Source organism: Dreissena polymorpha, chromosome 7 (assembly GCF_020536995.1).
Source record: "Dreissena polymorpha isolate Duluth1 chromosome 7, UMN_Dpol_1.0, whole genome shotgun sequence".
Lineage (NCBI taxonomy): Eukaryota > Metazoa > Mollusca > Bivalvia > Myida > Dreissenidae > Dreissena > Dreissena polymorpha.
The window spans coordinates 44841946-44860040 of NC_068361.1; the positions used below are offsets into that span (position 1 = coordinate 44841946).

At 40.1% G+C, this 18095-nt stretch overlaps 1 protein-coding gene across 47 annotated transcripts in view; it reads left to right on the forward strand.

Annotated features, from left to right (window-relative positions):
* LOC127840099 (transformation/transcription domain-associated protein-like) overlaps positions 1 to 15022 on the forward strand; it is a 136523-nt gene extending 121501 nt beyond the window's left edge. For 38 of the 47 annotated variants that reach the window (XM_052368495.1, XM_052368498.1, XM_052368505.1 and 35 more), the window contains 8 exons: positions 1178 to 1285; positions 3294 to 3401; positions 4790 to 4906; positions 8258 to 8473; positions 9128 to 9269; positions 9692 to 9888; positions 11644 to 11749; positions 14052 to 15022. In XM_052368495.1, the coding sequence (XP_052224455.1) occupies positions 1178 to 1285; positions 3294 to 3401; positions 4790 to 4906; positions 8258 to 8473; positions 9128 to 9269; positions 9692 to 9888; positions 11644 to 11749; positions 14052 to 14161 (1104 nt within the window). In that variant the 3' untranslated portion in view covers positions 14162 to 15022. The remainder of the gene's footprint in view (positions 1 to 1177; positions 1286 to 3293; positions 3402 to 4789; positions 4907 to 8257; positions 8474 to 9127; positions 9270 to 9691; positions 9889 to 11643; positions 11750 to 14051) is intronic. The other 9 variants (XR_008030407.1, XR_008030408.1, XR_008030402.1 and 6 more) reach the window with 9 other exon arrangements.
* The last annotated feature ends 3073 nt before the right edge of the window (positions 15023 to 18095 follow it).

Sequence of the window (18095 nt, forward strand, 5' to 3'; positions counted from 1 at the left end):
TAAAGCTGTATCCAATCAATATTTAAATAAAAAAATGGTTAATCTGCAATTTATTTATGATAAAACCATGCTTTATTACATTCTATCACATAACCATGTTATGTTAGGTTACATTACACAACCATGTTTTATCAAACAAACCCATCATATTCCATTCTATATCACAACCATGCGCTAGTCCATGTTATACCAGCATTAAGGAAATATAATACCATCTTATCAAAGTTGAAATAGTCATGGAACATGTATTATATTGACTTCATTTTGTTTATTTACATGACATCATTTGATGCAAGTGTAGTTTTCGTTTCGACATATAGACAGACAATTGTGAAAATGACGAGATAAACTCAATTATACCAGAAAAGTGCTGAAGACAGATACTTATATCTCCTTGACGCAAAAATGTGCTAAGGCTTTTGTTGAAGGTTTTCTAAGCCTTGCTGTATTCAACGTTTACCTAGTGTTCTCTTTCTATTCCACTCAAGCACTAAATCAAGCTTTTCAATTTCAGCACACAACCACGTTCTATTCCATTGTAGCACACAACCATGTTCTATTCCATTGTAGCACACAACCATGTTCTATTCCATTGTAGCACACAACCATGTTCTATTCCATTGTAGCACACAACCATGTTATATTCCATTTTAGCACACAACCGTGTTCTATTCCATTGTAGCACACAACCATGTTCTATTCCATTGTAGCACACAACCATGTTATATTCCATTTCAGCACACAACCACGTTCTATTCCATTGTAGCACACAACCATGTTCTATTCCATTGTAGCACACAACCATGTTATATTATTGTAGCACACAACCGAGTTCTATTCCATTGTAGCACACAACCATGTTCTATTCCATTGTAGCACACAACCATGTTCTATTCCATTGTAGCACACAACGGAGTTCTATTCCATTGTAGCACACAACCACGTTCTATTGTAGCACACAACCATGTTCTATTCCATTGTAGCACACAACCGAGTTCTATTAAATTGTAGCACACAACCAAGTTCTATTCCATTGTAGCACACAACCATGTTATATTCCATTTTAGCACACAACCATGTTCTATTCCATTGTAGCACACAACCATGTTCTATTCCATTGTAGCACACAACCATGTTCTATTCCATTGTAGCACACAACCATGTTCTATTATTGTAGCACATCAATTACTATGTGAGGATTGCCCGCTTCATGCCTCGTGTGGAGATTGTACAGAAACACAGCACTGCTGCCCGTAGACTGTACATCCGGGGACACAATGGCAAGGTAAGGCTTTGGATATTGTGTAATAAATTATGCCATAGGCGGAGGGATATTGTTTTGGCGTTGTCAGTCCGTCTTTCCGTCCGTCCGTCTTTCCGAGCGTCTGTCCATCACTTTTGTGTCCGGAGCCATATCTTGGAAGTGCTTAGGCGGATTTCATTGAAACTTGGTATGAGTGTATATATGGATAAGAGGATGATGCATGCCAAATGGCATTGTACACGATCTGTTAATAACAGAGTTATGGCCCTTTGTATCATAAAAAAATGCTTTTTTAGTTTCAAATATAACACTTTTGTGTCCAGAAGCATATTTGCGGGGAATATCAATTCAACGAATTTGCTTGTTTACACCAAAACTGCTAATTTTGTTTAAATATAAATATAGATGTACCCACATTTCAACAAAATTGAATTGCAATAAACAGTGACTGTAAAAAAGCAAAAGCAACTCTATCCAAGGCTCCATTCTAAATGATGTGTCGATGTATCTACATGTATGTGGCCCTTGACTACTACACCATGTGTCTATGCCCTCCCCGACCACCGCATCTGTATGGTGTCGCCTAGCAAGCTGAAGGTCAGGGGTTCAATTTCAGCTGTGGGAGTTTTCTTTCCATCTTCCTCAGAGATCCCAAGTACTGGTTCTGCCCAAGAAATGACCTCAATATTGTCTAGCCATAGGATTATTTATGCAATCAAGCGCAAATAAATAGGTTTCAAAACTCTTATGTATTAATTTTGCTCCCCAAAAATGCCACCCCATGACTAGCAATCAATGAGTCTATGTAGCACATGACTACCACCTAATGGGTCTGTTCTGCCAGCAAGTATTCTACCATGTATCTATGCTACAGATCTACCCGTACCAAACCATGTATCTGTGCTGCAGATCTACCCGTACCCAACCATGTATCTTTGCTGCAGATCTACCCGTACCCAACCATGTATCTATGCTACAGATCTACCCGTACCCAACCATGTATCTTTGCTGCAGATCTACCCGTACCTAACCATGTATCTGTGCTGCAGATCTACCCATACCCAACCATGTATCTATGCTACAGATCTACCCGTACCTAACCATGTATCTATGCTACAGATCTACCCGTACCCAACCATGTATCTATGCTACAGATCTACCCGTACCTAACCATGTATCTGTGCTACAGATCTACCCATACCTAACCATGTATCTGTGCTGCAGATCTTCCCATACCTAACCATGTATCTGTGCTGCAGATCTTCCCATACCTAACCATGTATCTGTGCTGCAGATCTACCCATACCCAACCATGTATCTATGCTGCAGATCTTCCCATACCTAACCATGTATCTGTGCTGCAGATCTACCCGTACCCAACCATGTATCTATGCTACAGATCTACCCATACCCAACCATGTATCTTTGCTGCAGATCTACCCGTACCTAACCATGTATCTGTGCTGCAGATCTACCCATACCTAACCATGTATCTGTGCTACAGATCTACCCGTACCTAACCATGTATCTGTGCTACAGATCTACCCATACCCAACCATGTATCTATGCTACAGATCTACCCATACCCAACCATGTATCTATGCTACAAATCTACCCATACCCAACCATGTATCTATGCTGCAGATCTACCCATACCCAACCATGTATCTTTGCTGCAGATCTACCCGTACCTTACCATGTATCTATGCTGCAGATCTTCCCATACCCAACCATGTATCTATGCTACAGATCTACCCGTACCCAACCATGTATCTGTGCTGCAGATCTACCCATACCTAACCATGTATCTGTGCTGCAGATCTACCCCTACCCAACCATGTATCTATGCTGCAGATCTACCAGTACCCAACCATGTATCTATGCTACAAATCTACCCATACCCAACCATGTATCTATGCTGCAGATCTTCCCATACCTTACCATGTATCTTTGCTGCAGATCTACCCGTACCTTACCATGTATCTATGCTACAGATCTACCAGTTCCCAACCATGTATATATGTTACAGATCTACCCGTACCTGGTGGTGAATGATGCCTGCCTAACAGAGTCGCGGAGGGAGGAGCGTGTCCTGCAGTTGCTGCGTATGCTCAACCACTTCCTCACCAAACAGAAGGTACAGACACACTACTAACTCTTTAATACTCTGAGACGCATGTTTGACCTGTCCCTTAGAAAACCGAACAGAAGGTATGGACACACTACTAACCCTTTAACACTCTGAGACGCATGTTTAACCTGTCCCTTAGAAAACCGAACACAAGGTACGTACTAACTACTAACCCTTTAACACTCTGAGATGCATGTTTAACCTGTCCCTTAGAAAACCAAACACAAGGTACTAACACACTACTAAGCCTTAACCACTCAGACACGCATGTTTAACTTGTCCCATAGAAAACCACACAGAAGGTATGGACACACTACTAACCCTTTTCCACTCAGAGACTCATATTTAACCGGCTTGTAGTACCTTATCAAATCAAATTTTATTGATTTTTCTTAATAAGTTCAAGTTTTAAAGGCTTTATTTCCAACCATAATATACTGATGAGCAGCAAACAGTATAATACCTGAACAGACTGTGAGTTGCTGGCACACTGTTCTTGTTTCATGTTGGTTGCATGTAGCCATTTTCACTTTGCTTGTGAGCAGGAAAGGGTTAAACTACAGTTATCAGTAAGATGGTTACCTGTATTCACTTAAAGATTTATTCTATGCTATTGCATGTTTAATTGTCCCCTATCGATAAAACTTTATGGGACTGAAGGTTAAGCGCTATTCTGTCCTTGCTTCTTTCTATCCGGCTGAATCCGGATCCTGTGATTAATGTACAAGTACTGTAGCTTGGTTGATAAAACTTTGTTTTAATGTCATAAATACCGACCTGCTATCCTATAGCTTACTCCCTTCCAAGGGGCATTAACCCATCCGGAACTTTCACTGGGAATTCGGCCACCATACCGTAATACAGGCCAGGTTAGGAAAAAAAAAAAATCAAATAGCTACAAAATCAGATATAGATCGATAAAAAGTTCCGGATGGGTTAATGCCCTTGGAAGGGAGTAAGCTATAGGATAGCAGGTAAGTATTTAATAAATAAAATGAGTTTTATTTTTAAAAATTTGTTTTGTGGATAGAGGTCTGTAGGGGTTTTGAATGCACATTTCAGCTTTTTCTTCAGATAAAAAATGTGGATGAAACGATCACAAAAATAATAGAAAATTAAAATCTGCATTCAACCATAACTAAAAATATTGAAGGTTAATTAAATTTATGGTGGTTCTGTTCTCACTCCAACAACATTAATCTGGTATGCAACTTTTGTTTTTGGCTGTGACAAGCTCTTGTTTTGTATGATACATGTGAGAAAATTTAAACATAAATGTTTGTGTACACACGATTTTCTCGAGGGTCATTTGAACCACTGAGGATTGTTGTCAAAGTTGACCTTACGTGAAGTATGTCAAGTGTGGCCCATGAGACGCTGCCTATGTATTCCAGGAGACGTCTCGCCGCATGCTGTACTTCACTGTGCCCCGTGTGGTGGCCGTGTCTCCCCAGATGAGACTGGTAGAGGACAACCCAGCCTCTGTGTCCCTGCTTGATGTCTACAGACAGGTGGGCTAAATACAGATATTATAGCAGTGGAAATATGTGGGGTTTTGTAGAAAATGTGCATCACAGTTATTTTTTGTTATTTTTCTATGTGTTTGATTGCAGACAGATGGGCAAACAGCGGTTCAAATATAGGGGACTTGTAGAAAATGCTTATCGCACTGAGTCACGTTCTGAGAAAAACAGAGCTTAATGCATGTGCTTAAAGTGCTGCCCCTGATTAGCTGGTGCATTCCGCACAGACTAATTTAGGAAGACTTTATGTAAGTGTCTTATTAGGAAAAATCCAGTTTAGGCAGAAAGTGTCATCATTGATATGCATGTGGGCACTTAGGCCCAGTTTAGGCAGAAAGTGTCATCATTGATATGCATGTGGGCACTTAGGCCCAGTTAAGGCAGAAAGTGTCATCATTGATATGCATGTGGGCACTTAGGCCCAGTTTAGGCAGAAAGTGTCATCATTGATATGCATGTGGGCACTTAGGCCCAGTTTAGGCAGAAAGTGTCATCATTGATATGCATGTGGGCACTTAGGCCCAGTTTAGGCAGGAAGTGTCATCATTGATATGCATGTGGGCACTTAGGCCCAGTTTAGGCAGAAAGTGTCATCATTGATATGCATGTGGGCACTTAGGCCCAGTTTAGGCAGGAAGTGTCATCATTGATATGCATGTGGGCACTTAGGCCCAGTTAAGGCAGAAAGTGTCATCATTGATATGCATGTGGGCACTTAGGCCCAGTTTAGGCAGAAAGTGTCATCATTGATATGCATGTGGGCACTTAGGCCCAGTTTAGGCAGAAAGTGTCATCATTGATATGCATGTGGGCACTTAGGCCCAGTTTAGGCAGAAAGTGTCATCATTAATATGCATGTGGGCACTTAGGCCCAGTTTAGGCAGAAAGTGTCATCATTGATATGCATGTGGGCACTTAGGCCCAGTTTAGGCAGAAAGTGTCATCATTGATATGCATGTGGGCACTTAGGCCCAGTTTAGGCAGAAAGTGTCATCATTGATATGCATGTGGGCACTTAGGCCCAGTTTAGGCAGAAAGTGTCATCATTGATATGCATGTGGGCACTTAGGCCCAGTTTAGGCAGAAAGTGTCATCATTGATATGCATGTGGGCACTTAGGCCCAGTTTTCCCAGAACAAGGCTCTCACATATTGTTTATTTTGAGGTGTTTGACCTCACATCAGTCCTTAGAAGCCTGTAGACACAGAATCCCTGAGTGCATAGAGAATACTATGTTAGTGTCATTGTGTTCTTTAATGTATCCGACAAGGTGAAGAAAGGTTTACATGTCGAGGCTTGCTGTGCGATGTAAGTTTCATCACTGCAAAATACCAAAAACAAAAATGGCTGCCATTTTGATATTTCAAAATGTGTACCCCTATGTCAAGCATGATTCAGCAATTATACCCACAGAAATTGTTAATTTTGGACAATAAACAACAAATCTTTTTAGACACTTTTTACTTACTGGCATAAAGTAAGACATACATCTACTGGCTCTTGTTATACACACCACAGTTGTGAAAAAACTCTGTTACTTTTGATAAGTTTTGTTTGCTTCCATGACAAGATAACATTCTGCACAAACACAAAATATACATGTGTTCATCGCCATCCATCTTTTCCATTTTAAAGCACTTGGAGAAAGCAGGCAATTCTTTGTGGATAGACATTCTTTGATTGACTGAAAAAGGAACGACTTGTTCATAAAATATACCCTTTTCATTCAACATCAATTTCCTTTAAACATTAAAAGAACAGTTCACTGACACTTTTCTTAATCCGTCTGACAATTGTTCAACAAAACAATGGGTTATATGAGTATATTAGACATTTTAAAGAAATTGAACATGCAGTCTCACTCACAGGAGGGACCCCCATAGTATTATTAATTTTTGTTCATATATATGCTATAATAGAAACAAGGAGTGCAACTTCATTTGCCGAAAAACTACACCATCTTTACTGTAAACCATGTAACTCGAACAATTTTTTAACGAATCAACTACACACTGGTTGTTTTTGAAAGCTAATAAAATAATTTATCAGGAAAAATTAACATAGTACCATTGATCCAGCAGTATATAGCATATATATGGAAAAAAAATACTATGGGCTTCCCTCCTGTGGTCTCACTGGTTTCATTCAAGTAATATATTTCAACACTGTTATTCACAATGTATTATAATAATCTATAGAAAACACACATAATTGTTTTAATTAAAATGACTTCGTTTCAAATGCAGACATCATTGTCCTTGACCTGAATGATGCAATCAAGTGATTTCGTTAGCAGTGTATTAAAATTAGCTCTTTTCCAACAGCTCGGTTGTAGAATAAGCTCTTTTGCGTCATGGTAAGAGTGTCTGGTTACCAGGCAGGAGACCTTGGTTAAATCCCCAGTTGAAGCTTAGATTTCGTCTTTTGAAATGGCAAGCGCGTGAAGTGTTGGGATTTGATTTGTATTTAGTTCAACAAATTTACAGAAGCGTTGCCTTGGATTGAAAACTTTTATTTATGTAGGGTACATTGATTTAAAATGTCAAAGTTTCAATTCATGTATAAATCCAAATTAAAGAACAAACGAACAAGGAGAGAAAGGCAAAAAAGTAGTCCCTATATACATGTACTAGTGGTGTAAAGGTGACCTGTCGAACAAACCTAAACCCATGTAGAATGTGTGCCATCATAGCCAGGTGTAGAATGTATGACATCATAGCCAGGTGTAGAATGTATAACATCATAGCCATATGTATAATGTATGTCATCATAGCCACCTGTAGACTGTATGACATTATAGCCACCTGTAGAATGTATGACATCATAGCCAGGTGTAGAATGGTTACATCATAGCCAGGTGTAGAATGTATAACATCATAGTCACATGTAGAATGTGTGACATCATAGTCAGGTGTAGAATGTGTGACATCATAGCCACATGTAGAATGTGTGACATCATAGCCACATGTAGAATGTGTGACATCATAGCCATGTGTAGAATGTATGACATCATGGTCACATGTAGAATGTGTGACATCATGGTCACATATAGAATGTATGACATCATAGTCACATGTAGAATGTGTGACATCATAGTCACATGTAGAATGTGTGACATCATAGTCACATGTAGAATGTATGACATCATAGTCACATGTAGAATATATGACATCATAGTCACATGTAGAATGTATGACATAGTCACATGTAGAATGTATGACATCATAGTAACATGTAGAATAAATGACATCATAGCCACCTGTAGACTGTATGACATTATAGCCACGTGTAGAATGTATGACATTATAATTACATGGTATAATAAAATGTGCTCAACAGCGGTGCTGCAAGCGAGGTATTGAGCCTGACTCCCCAATTGCCCGCTACTATGAGCGACTGCTGACGGTTCAGGCGCGGGGGTCGGCAGCGAGCCACCAGGTGTTGAGGGACGTGTTGAAGGAGGTTCAGAACAACATGGTTCCACGCGGGCTTCTCAAAGAGTGGGCCCTGCACACCTTCCTGGACGCCACAGACTACTGGATCTACAGGAAAACAGTGAGTATAGGAGAGAGTGTGGCAGCCTACTGCCAGCTATATCAATTAAATCAGCTCCAAGTTTATTCTGGTATTGAATATATTTAATATGTCTCAATGGCATGTTTTTCAGCCTTATTCTGGCAACTGGGGCTTAATGTATGTGCGTAAAATGTTGTCCCAGATTAGCCTTTGCAGTCTGCACAGGCGTTTCAGGGACAACACTTTCTGCTTAAATGGAATTTACTTTAAAGGTCTCTTCTAAATGAAAATCCAGTCGGGGAAAAGTGTCGTCCTACATAAGCCTGTGCAGACTGCACATTTAATCTGGGATGATACTTTACCAACTTGCATGAAAACCACTTTTCCTTGAGCGTTCATTATTTCAGATTCAATGTTGACTTAATCATCAAATATATTAAATATACATCAATTGCTTGTATTTGTATCAGGATATTTGAATTTGTTTCAAATGTAGCAGTTACTATACATTGAAGACATGTTGTTTGAGGAACTCGTATACAGTGTGAACATCCAATCTAGCCAGAAAGTGTTGTCCCTGATTAGTCTGTGCGGGATGCACAGGCTAATCTGGGAATACATTTTATGCTTATGTATTAAGCCTGGTTTTCCCAAAATGAGGCCTGTACCTGGATGTGAATGTTTTCCCTGCAGTTCACGGTCCAGCTGGCACTGATGGGGTTTGCAGAGTTTGTACTGCACCTCAGTCGTATGGACCCTGACATGCTGTACCTGCACCAGGACTGTGGGTACCTCAACATCGCCTACTTCAAGTTTGACATTGATGACCAGTCAGGTATGTCACTCATATACTGCGTCAATAACTTAAAATTAAATTTATTAAAAGACACCAAGTACTGGTTCTACCCAGGAAACAGACTCTATGGTTTGTTTCAATAAGCTTTAGGTTGTCAATGCAATATAGCAAGAACAAATAGGTTTTAACTTAACATGTAAAATTATAGTAGTCTTATCCCATCAGATACAATTCTAAAATATATGTCATAGTAAATCAATAATAAGATTTGTATTTAAGTTTCTCATTTATTTGTTTGGATTTTAAACCTAATGTTGTACAATCCATGTTTTATTGTCAATGATTTGGTATTGTCCAAGAAGTGTTTTCATACTTTGTTATTGTTATGTTGGGGGTATATAAATTGCACTAATACATCATCAACCTGCCATAGATAACCTATACTTGTGTGCTGTGTCCAGGTGACCTAGATGCTAACCGCCCTGTGCCATTCCGCTTGACCCCTAACATCGCTGAGTTTGTGACCTCTACCGGTGTAACAGGGCCCCTGACGGCAGCAATGGTGGCCACAGCACGGTGCCTCGTGCAGCCACAGTACAAGCTGCCCAGCTTCCTGAGAGCCATACTGCGGGACGAGTACATCACATGGCATAAAAAGGTGGGTGTGTGAGTACATTACATGGCATAAGAAGGTGGGTGTGTGAGTACATCACATGGCATAAGAAGGTGGGTGTGTGAGTACATTACATGGCATAAGAAGGTGGGTTTGTGAGTACATCACATGGCATAAGAAGGTGGGTGTGTGAGTACATCACATGGCATAAAAAGGTGGGTGTGTGAGTACATTACATGGCATAAGAAGGTGGGTGTGTGAGTACATCACATGGCATAAGAAGGTGGGTGTGTGAGTACATCACATGGCATAAAAAGGTGGGTGTGTGAGTACATCACATGGCATAAAAAGGTGGGTGTGTGAGTACATCACATGGCATAAGAAGGTGGGTGTGTGAGTACATCACATGGCATAAAAAGGTGGGTGTGTGAGTACATCACATGGCATAAAAAGGTGGGTGTGTGAGTACATCACATGGCATAAAAAGGTGGGTGTGTGAGTACATCACATAGCATAAGAAGGTGGGTGGGTCACCATAACACTTCCATGTACATGTAGAACAAATACAGAGATTTTTTAGCGCTGAACAAGTTTTACTCTTTCCTGATATATTTTGCCTTAATAGGCTTTTTCAAAGATTGTTTTAACAAATTGACTGAATTTGTTGTAGTACATCACATTGCATAAGAAGGTGAGTGTGTCAGCGTGCAGTCGTTATGCCACAGGCATTTATGGAGAAGAACTCTATAAGACGTAGTCTTCCGTTCTTATCCAAATCAAACTTGTTTGTAAACAATTGTTGTATGTTTCGTATATATGTATATGCATTCTCGTTTGAATAAAATATGTTTAAACTATTGCCACAGGCATATGTAAAGACATACTGATTTTAGGCATGAGAGACCATTCTATTTGATATTGACAATGTGTCTACTTAAGATTGCATTGTATATCAGAGAGAAAAAAATTACCTAAAAATTTTTTTTATCACCCGCCAAAGGATATAGAATTGGCGTTGTCTGTCTGTCGCAATCTTTTCAGGGCTATATCTCAGGAATTATAAAAGATATCAACATCAAACTTCATAGGTGTATATTTATATGTATAAATGAGGAGCAGTAACATGCACAAGAACCATAACCCTACACTTATTTAAATAAAAAATATTGCCCTTTGTGTTTTTTTTATGTATTTTGTCAGGGCTTTATATCAAATACCACAAGACTTCAACATGAAACTTCATGAATGTATTGATATCAACAGGGAGAAGTGCCATGCTTAAAAACCATAACCCTTCACTTTCTTAAATAAGTGTTATTGCCCTTTGTTGATTTTATGTGATACAACTTTTCAGGGCTTTATCTCAGATACACAATCTTTCAACATGAAACTTCCTGGGTGTATAGATATCAATCAGGATAGAATTGAAATGCATAAATCAAATTACCCTACACTTAATTATTTTTTTATAGAATTATACCTTTTTCAAGAGCTTTGCATCCATTCATAACAACAATTTATTTGGCAGGGATGTCAATTCAACAAATTTGTTTTTTATGCCCCTGGTAGGGTGGCATATAGCAGTTGAACTGTACGTCAGTCTGTCTGTCTGTCCCTGATTAACCTGTTTAGACCGAACAGGCGAAGTTTGGACGGCACTTAACGTTAATGCATTAAGCACTGTTCTTTTTTCAGGATGTATTAGATTATATCGTCTTACGGTTATTTATGTTTAAATAGCGAGTTGTTCTTGTCAGCCTGTATCCTTGTAGAGTGTCAGTTGTTTTGTCTCTATTACAGAAGCAGGAGGAGGTGACCCCAGGTACAGAGCCCAGTGAAATGGAAGGAGAGCAGCTCATCACCATGGTGACCAAGGCTGTCACTGCCATCACCAACAGACTACACAGTGAGTATAGGGATATGTGCAACAGACTACACAGTGAGTATATGGATATGTGCAACAGACTACACAGTGAGTATAGGGATATGTGCAACAGACTACACAGTGAGTATAGGGATATGTGGATATGAGCCTTGCTGTGGGATAAACTGGACTGTGTGTTAGTGTTGTCCCAGATTATCCTGTGCAGTCTGCCCATTCTATTAGCCTCGTTAACTGGACTGTGTGTGTTAAGTGTTGTCCCAGATTATCCTGTGCAGTCTGCCCATTCTATTAGCCTCGTTTACTGGACTGTGTGTGTAAAGTGTTGTCCCAGATTATCCTGTGCAGTCTGCCCATTCTATTAGCCTGGTTTACTGGACTGTGTGTGTGTAAAGTGTTGTCCCAGATTATCCTGTGCAGTCTGCCCATTCTATTAGCCTGGTTTACTGGACTGTGTGTAAAGTGTTGTCCCAGATTATCCTGTGCAGTCTGCCCATTCTATTAGCCTGGTTTACTGGACTGTGTGTGTAAAGTGTTGTCCCAGATTATCCTGTGCAGTCTGCCCATTCTATTAGCCTCGTTTACTGGACTGTGTGTAAAGTGTTGTCCCAGATTATCCTGTGCAGTCTGCCCATTCTATTAGCCTGGTTTACTGGACTGTGTGTAAAGTGTTGTCCCAGATTATCCTGTGCAGTCTGCCCATTCTATTAGCCTGGTTTACTGGACTGTGTGTGTAAAGTGTTGTCCCAGATTATCCTGTGCAGTCTGCCCATTCTATTAGCCTGGTTTACTGGAGTGTGTGTAAAGTGTTGTCCCAGATTATCCTGTGCAGTCTGCCCATTCTATTAGCCTGGTTTACTGGACTGTGTGTGTAAAGTGTTGTCCCAGATTATCCTGGGCAGTCTGTCCATTCTATTAGCCTGGTTTACTGGACTGTGTGTGTAAAGTGTTGTCCCAGATTATCCTGTGCAGTCTGCCCATTCTATTAGCCTGGTTTACTGAACTGTGTGTGAAGTGTTGTCCCAGATTATCCTGTGCAGTCTGCCCATTCTATTAGCCTGGTTTACTGGACTGTGTGTAAAGTGTTGTCCCAGATTATCCTGTGCAGTCTGCCCATTCTATTAGCCTGGTTTACTTGACTGTGTGTAAAGTGTTGTCCCAGATTATCCTGTGCAGTCTGCCCATTCTATTAGCCTGGTTTACTGGAGTGTGTGTAAAGTGTTGTCCCAGATAATCCTGTGCAGTCTGCCCATTCTATTAGCCTCGTTTACTGGACTGTGTGTATAAAGTGTTGTCCCAGATTATCCTGTGCAGTCTGCCCATTCTATTAGCCTGGTTTACTGGACTGTGTGTAAAGTGTTGTCCCAGATTATCCTGTGCAGTCTGCCCATTCTATTAGCCTCGTTTACTGGACTGTGTGTGTAAAGTGTTGTCCCAGATTATCCTGTGCAGTCTGCCCATTCTATTAGCCTCGTTTACTGGACTGTGTGTGTAAAGTGTTGTCCCAGATTATCCTGTGCAGTCTGCCCATTCTATAAGCCTGGTTTACTGGACTGTGTGTGTAAAGTGTTGTCCCAGATTATCCTGTGCAGTCTGCCCATTCTATTAGCCTGGTTTACTTGACTGTGTGTGTAAAGTGTTGTCCCAGATTATCCTGTGCAGTCTGCCCATTCTATTAGCCTGGTTTACTGGACTGTGTGTATAAAGTGTTGTCCCAGATTATCCTGTGCAGTCTTCCCATACTATTAGCCTGGTTTACTGGACTATGTGTGTCAAGTGTTGTCCCAGATTATCCTGTGCAGTCTGCCCATTCTATTAGCCTGGTTTACTGGACTGTGTGTGTAAAGTGTTGTCCCAGATTATCCTGTGCAGTCTGCCCATTCTATTAGCCTCGTTTTCTCAGATCATGGCTCATATGTTTCTGTTGCCATGCGAGCATCTAACATAATCAGACGCTAGGCAACTGATAAATTTTGCTATGGTCATGATTTTTGGCTTAAGTATGGAAGTTAAGTATGTAACATAATGTTTATAGCAAATTGTGTTTATTCTTAATGTTCCATGTGGTTATCGGCAGTGTTATCAAATATAGAATCAGATAACATCTAGCCTCTTCTAATTGTGTACAGAACATCTTTGTACCTGCACCTCTATATCAGATTAATACTTGCCCACTGTGGTGTTTATAAGTGCTCTGTGTACATAACTCACTTGCTGTCATAGAAATCTTTTAAGAAACTAAATGCTTATGGACTGTTTCTGACAGCAGGTCAGTATGTTTGTTTGTTTCATACCTTATCCCATGGCATGTGTGTTCCCGTTTCAGACCTCGCCACATTCGAGGGTGCGGAGAGCAAAGTGAACACCCTTGTGGCAGCGGCGAACAGTCATGACAACCTGTGTCGTATGGATCCGGCATGGCATCCATGGCTGTAGCCATGACAACCTATGTCGTATGGACCCGGCATGGCACCCATGGCTGTAGCCATGACAACCTGTGTCGTATGGACCCGGCATGGCACCCATGGCTGTAGCCATGACAACCTGTGTCGTATGGACCCGGCATGGCATACATGGCTGTAGCCATGACAACCTGTGTCGTATGGACCCGGCATGGCATCCATGGCTGTAGCCATGACAACCTGTGTCGTATGGACCCGACATGGAACCCATGGCTGTAACCAGGGGATTGGTTCTCCTGGCTTGCCACAGAAATCAGTGATAATAAGGCGGCTACTCATTCAAGACCTAGGCTTGGCATTAAACCATTTAAGTTACGTTAACTGTTCAAGTGTTTAATATTGTTACAGTGTGTGACGACTTTAAAAGTTAAGATGTGAAGATCCAAGTGTTGAGTGTGTTTTTCGTGCACAATGTCATACGGCTAGGTAAACAGAATATGCATGTAACTTGTACCGGTATTGAGTGTCTGTGTGCATGTGTTCGGATCGGAAATTTCATGGGAAGTGCAACTGTACCTAGTTGGCTAGTACCCTAGAAGACTTCTTTGTAGTGTATTGTTAGATCTGATCATGCGCTTATCGTTGTTTTGACTGTTCACTGATGGCTTGATTGTTTCGTTTTAAACTGTTTTGCATGTTGTTCACGAGCTTAGCTGGACAACAACTGGTAGCAAAACCCATGTGGACAACCTGCTTTGTCTCCAGTGTTGTCCTTGTGTTGTGATATGCCTGATAACAAAACGTATTGTGGATATCTATCTGTTTGAATTTTCAAAATCGTGTGTAACTTAAAAAAATCATTTGTATATTACAAAATAAATAGAACAAATAGTTATATGCACTATTTGATTTTTGACCATGTGTTTTTTAGCAGCGCCTTCAATCGTCGCCATGGTTATTACAGATACACGTTACTCTGGCGTTTTTCGTACATATATTTCAAATATTTCATACGTTCTTATGTATGGCAGTGATGCAGGAAAAGCTATCGGCAGTTATACACGTTCTATATAACCGTTCAACACGCGCGTCCGTTTTGACGTCTTCGTGCTTCCTGACGCCGCAGTGTGTTTGTTGAGAAACGCGTGTAAACTGGTTCTTAACTCTTTTAGTGCTGGAACCGAATTTTGAAGGCTTTTGCAAACAGTTTAAATCCAGATGAGACGCCACAGAACGCGGCGTCTCATCAGGATCCAAACTGTTTGCTATTCTGATAGAATTCTTGCGGAAAAAAAATCGAAGAAAATGCTATTTTTTCAGAAATTCAGCAGACAACATTTTAGCAGACGACACATTTCCCAGCATGCAAAGGGTTAAACTCCACATAACGAGAGCAGCTTTCCGCCTCACATCTCTCCCAGTATTGGGCTGTACACAGTGACAGATGGAAGCCCGCTCTCTGCTGCATGTTCACATTATGCAGTGCGAGATAGCCCGCCCCACCGAGCAATATCGCCCCGCAACTCCAGCGAGAAATCAATGCTCAAAGAATATCGCCAGTTTGTATTTTAGTATTCTCATCAGGCGCACGCATGAGTGATCTCGCTACTTTGTGAGAGATTGTGTGCTCAGTGAGCGTGCTTTAACGGAGAGCGCGCGGATAACAGGGGCCAATAAAATGCCCCATTAGCATGCAATTTCATTATTTGACTCTGTCGTTACTTAATCTGCAATTACGTTTTGATTAATTTTGAATAAATTTATTTCGAATTTCATAATCTTCGTGTTTATCACAGACACGTGATCTATTCAAATTATTTTGTTTAAGGTGAACTCTGCTTAAAATCTTCGCATTTGTGTGTCAATATACGCATATAGTACTAACGTTTCATTTGTAGGGTACATGAATGTCGGACACACGATCCGGACATACGCCCTTCCGACCTTTTTTGTTGTGTACATCTTTATATATTGGACATACGCCCTCCCGACATCTTTGTATGGTGGACATACGCCTTTTCCCGACATTTTGTGTAGTGTACATCTTAACAGTGGATATACGCCCGTCCGACATTTTTTCTGTAGTGAACATACGCCCGGTCGACATTTGTATATAGTTGACATACGCCCTCCCGGCATCTTTTTATTTTGGACATACGCCCTCCAGACATCTTTATATAGTGGACATAAATAAGCCCATCCGACATTTTGTATTTAGTGGACATAAGCGTTCCCGCATATATTGCACACCGGACACGCAGTTAGGTGTTAATATCTGGTTGTAAGTGTGTAAAAAAGCGCTAAGCATATGTTGGGGAGGGCGTATGTCCGCCTACTCAAAAACTGTCGAGTGGACGTATGTCCCGTGCCCCTTGTGTCCAGCTAACAGGGAACATGTCGGGATTTCTCACCATGATTAACAGTAGACAGAAAAAGAGACTCGAAGGGTCTAACTTAAGGTGCGAGCATTTATTATTGACATATTTGTGAGTCCGTTCAAAAACAGTAGCACATTTACTGCATCCCTGATTGCTTTATGGGAATAGTGACATTGCTGAAGTGGCGCATAGCGAAGTCTTGTGACATCCTCCTATTCACCGAAATGTCTGCGAAACCACCGATGGGAAATTACTTAACAAAAGGTTGCCAATAATAGACAGAAGTTAATTGATAACATAAGGCGGCCAATAATAGACAGACGTTAATTGATAGTTTGTCATGGAGACATCGATTCGGTAAGAAAATACCAGCGACGCCAACTTTGCATTAAATCCTATCTTGTGAAATGGGCTTGAGTCTGTACCATCCATAAAGATAATTCTCAGCTGCTTACATAGCTGGGACATTGATCTGTTCATTGATTCTGCAATATCTTGCGTGAACGCTTATTTTAAAACACGATATTTGCTGAATCTGTTATAGACAAATACACACTTCTCAGTGTTTGAGTACCGAACAAATATGCGAAAAGAATCATCGCGATAAAAACTAAATTGCCGATTTCAAAATTTTCCAAAAAAGATCAGATAATTTCGGATTCCAAGATAATTTCAATAAAATCGTACTTCATCGGTAAATAAACAACTGACTGTCATTCTAATGCCATTCTATTTAACAATTTGGACTGATGCTAGCTTCTGAAGTTGAATTTTAACTAATCAGGAAACAGTGCAGTTTGTTTACATATAACTTCACATTTAAATATACAAACAAACAGTATACGTATTTCACATTATTTTTCAACGCGGTAAGTTGAGAGATGCATACGATACAAGTTTAGTGACATCTGGAGCGTGAAACTTGACTCTGGAGTCCGCTGTCTACAATACTGGATGAAACATGAGCATATTCATTAATAGTTATGTGAATTAGTTTGTTGATATATTGTTTACTTTGTTCAGTTTGCAACACCTGTTATCGCTAATTATAAGGCTATTAATCACACATGCAATTCAGCGTACACTACACTGCAGACAATCTATGTGCATTTTTCGATTTCAAATTTACACGTCCAGCGGTATAGAAGAGAAATAAAATGTTGTCTATCTGTAAAAATAAACTACACATTATTTCTGTAGATACAGTGTAATTATAAAAAGACATTGTAATATGCAAACCAATGATGGATAAGTCTTGATATACCAGCCTATTAGTAATAATATAATATAATTATTTAAAAAAAACAAAACATTGTAATAGGCAAAAGTAACGTGTTTTAAGGATTATTTTATTTTCTAACTTGTACATACAAGGTCACGTACATATTAATGTACATAAGACTTGCACTACTTTTGTTGTGGAAGATCTTCGTTGAAATATTCAATGAATGGACGTCAATAGTGCGCGCCTATTCCAGAGCTTAAGTTGCATATTAAATACAAAACAATTAAGCGCGAGTGAAAAACATTAATTATATATGACTTTATGTAAAGAGTACAACAATGGCTTATTGAAGAATTATGATGGGG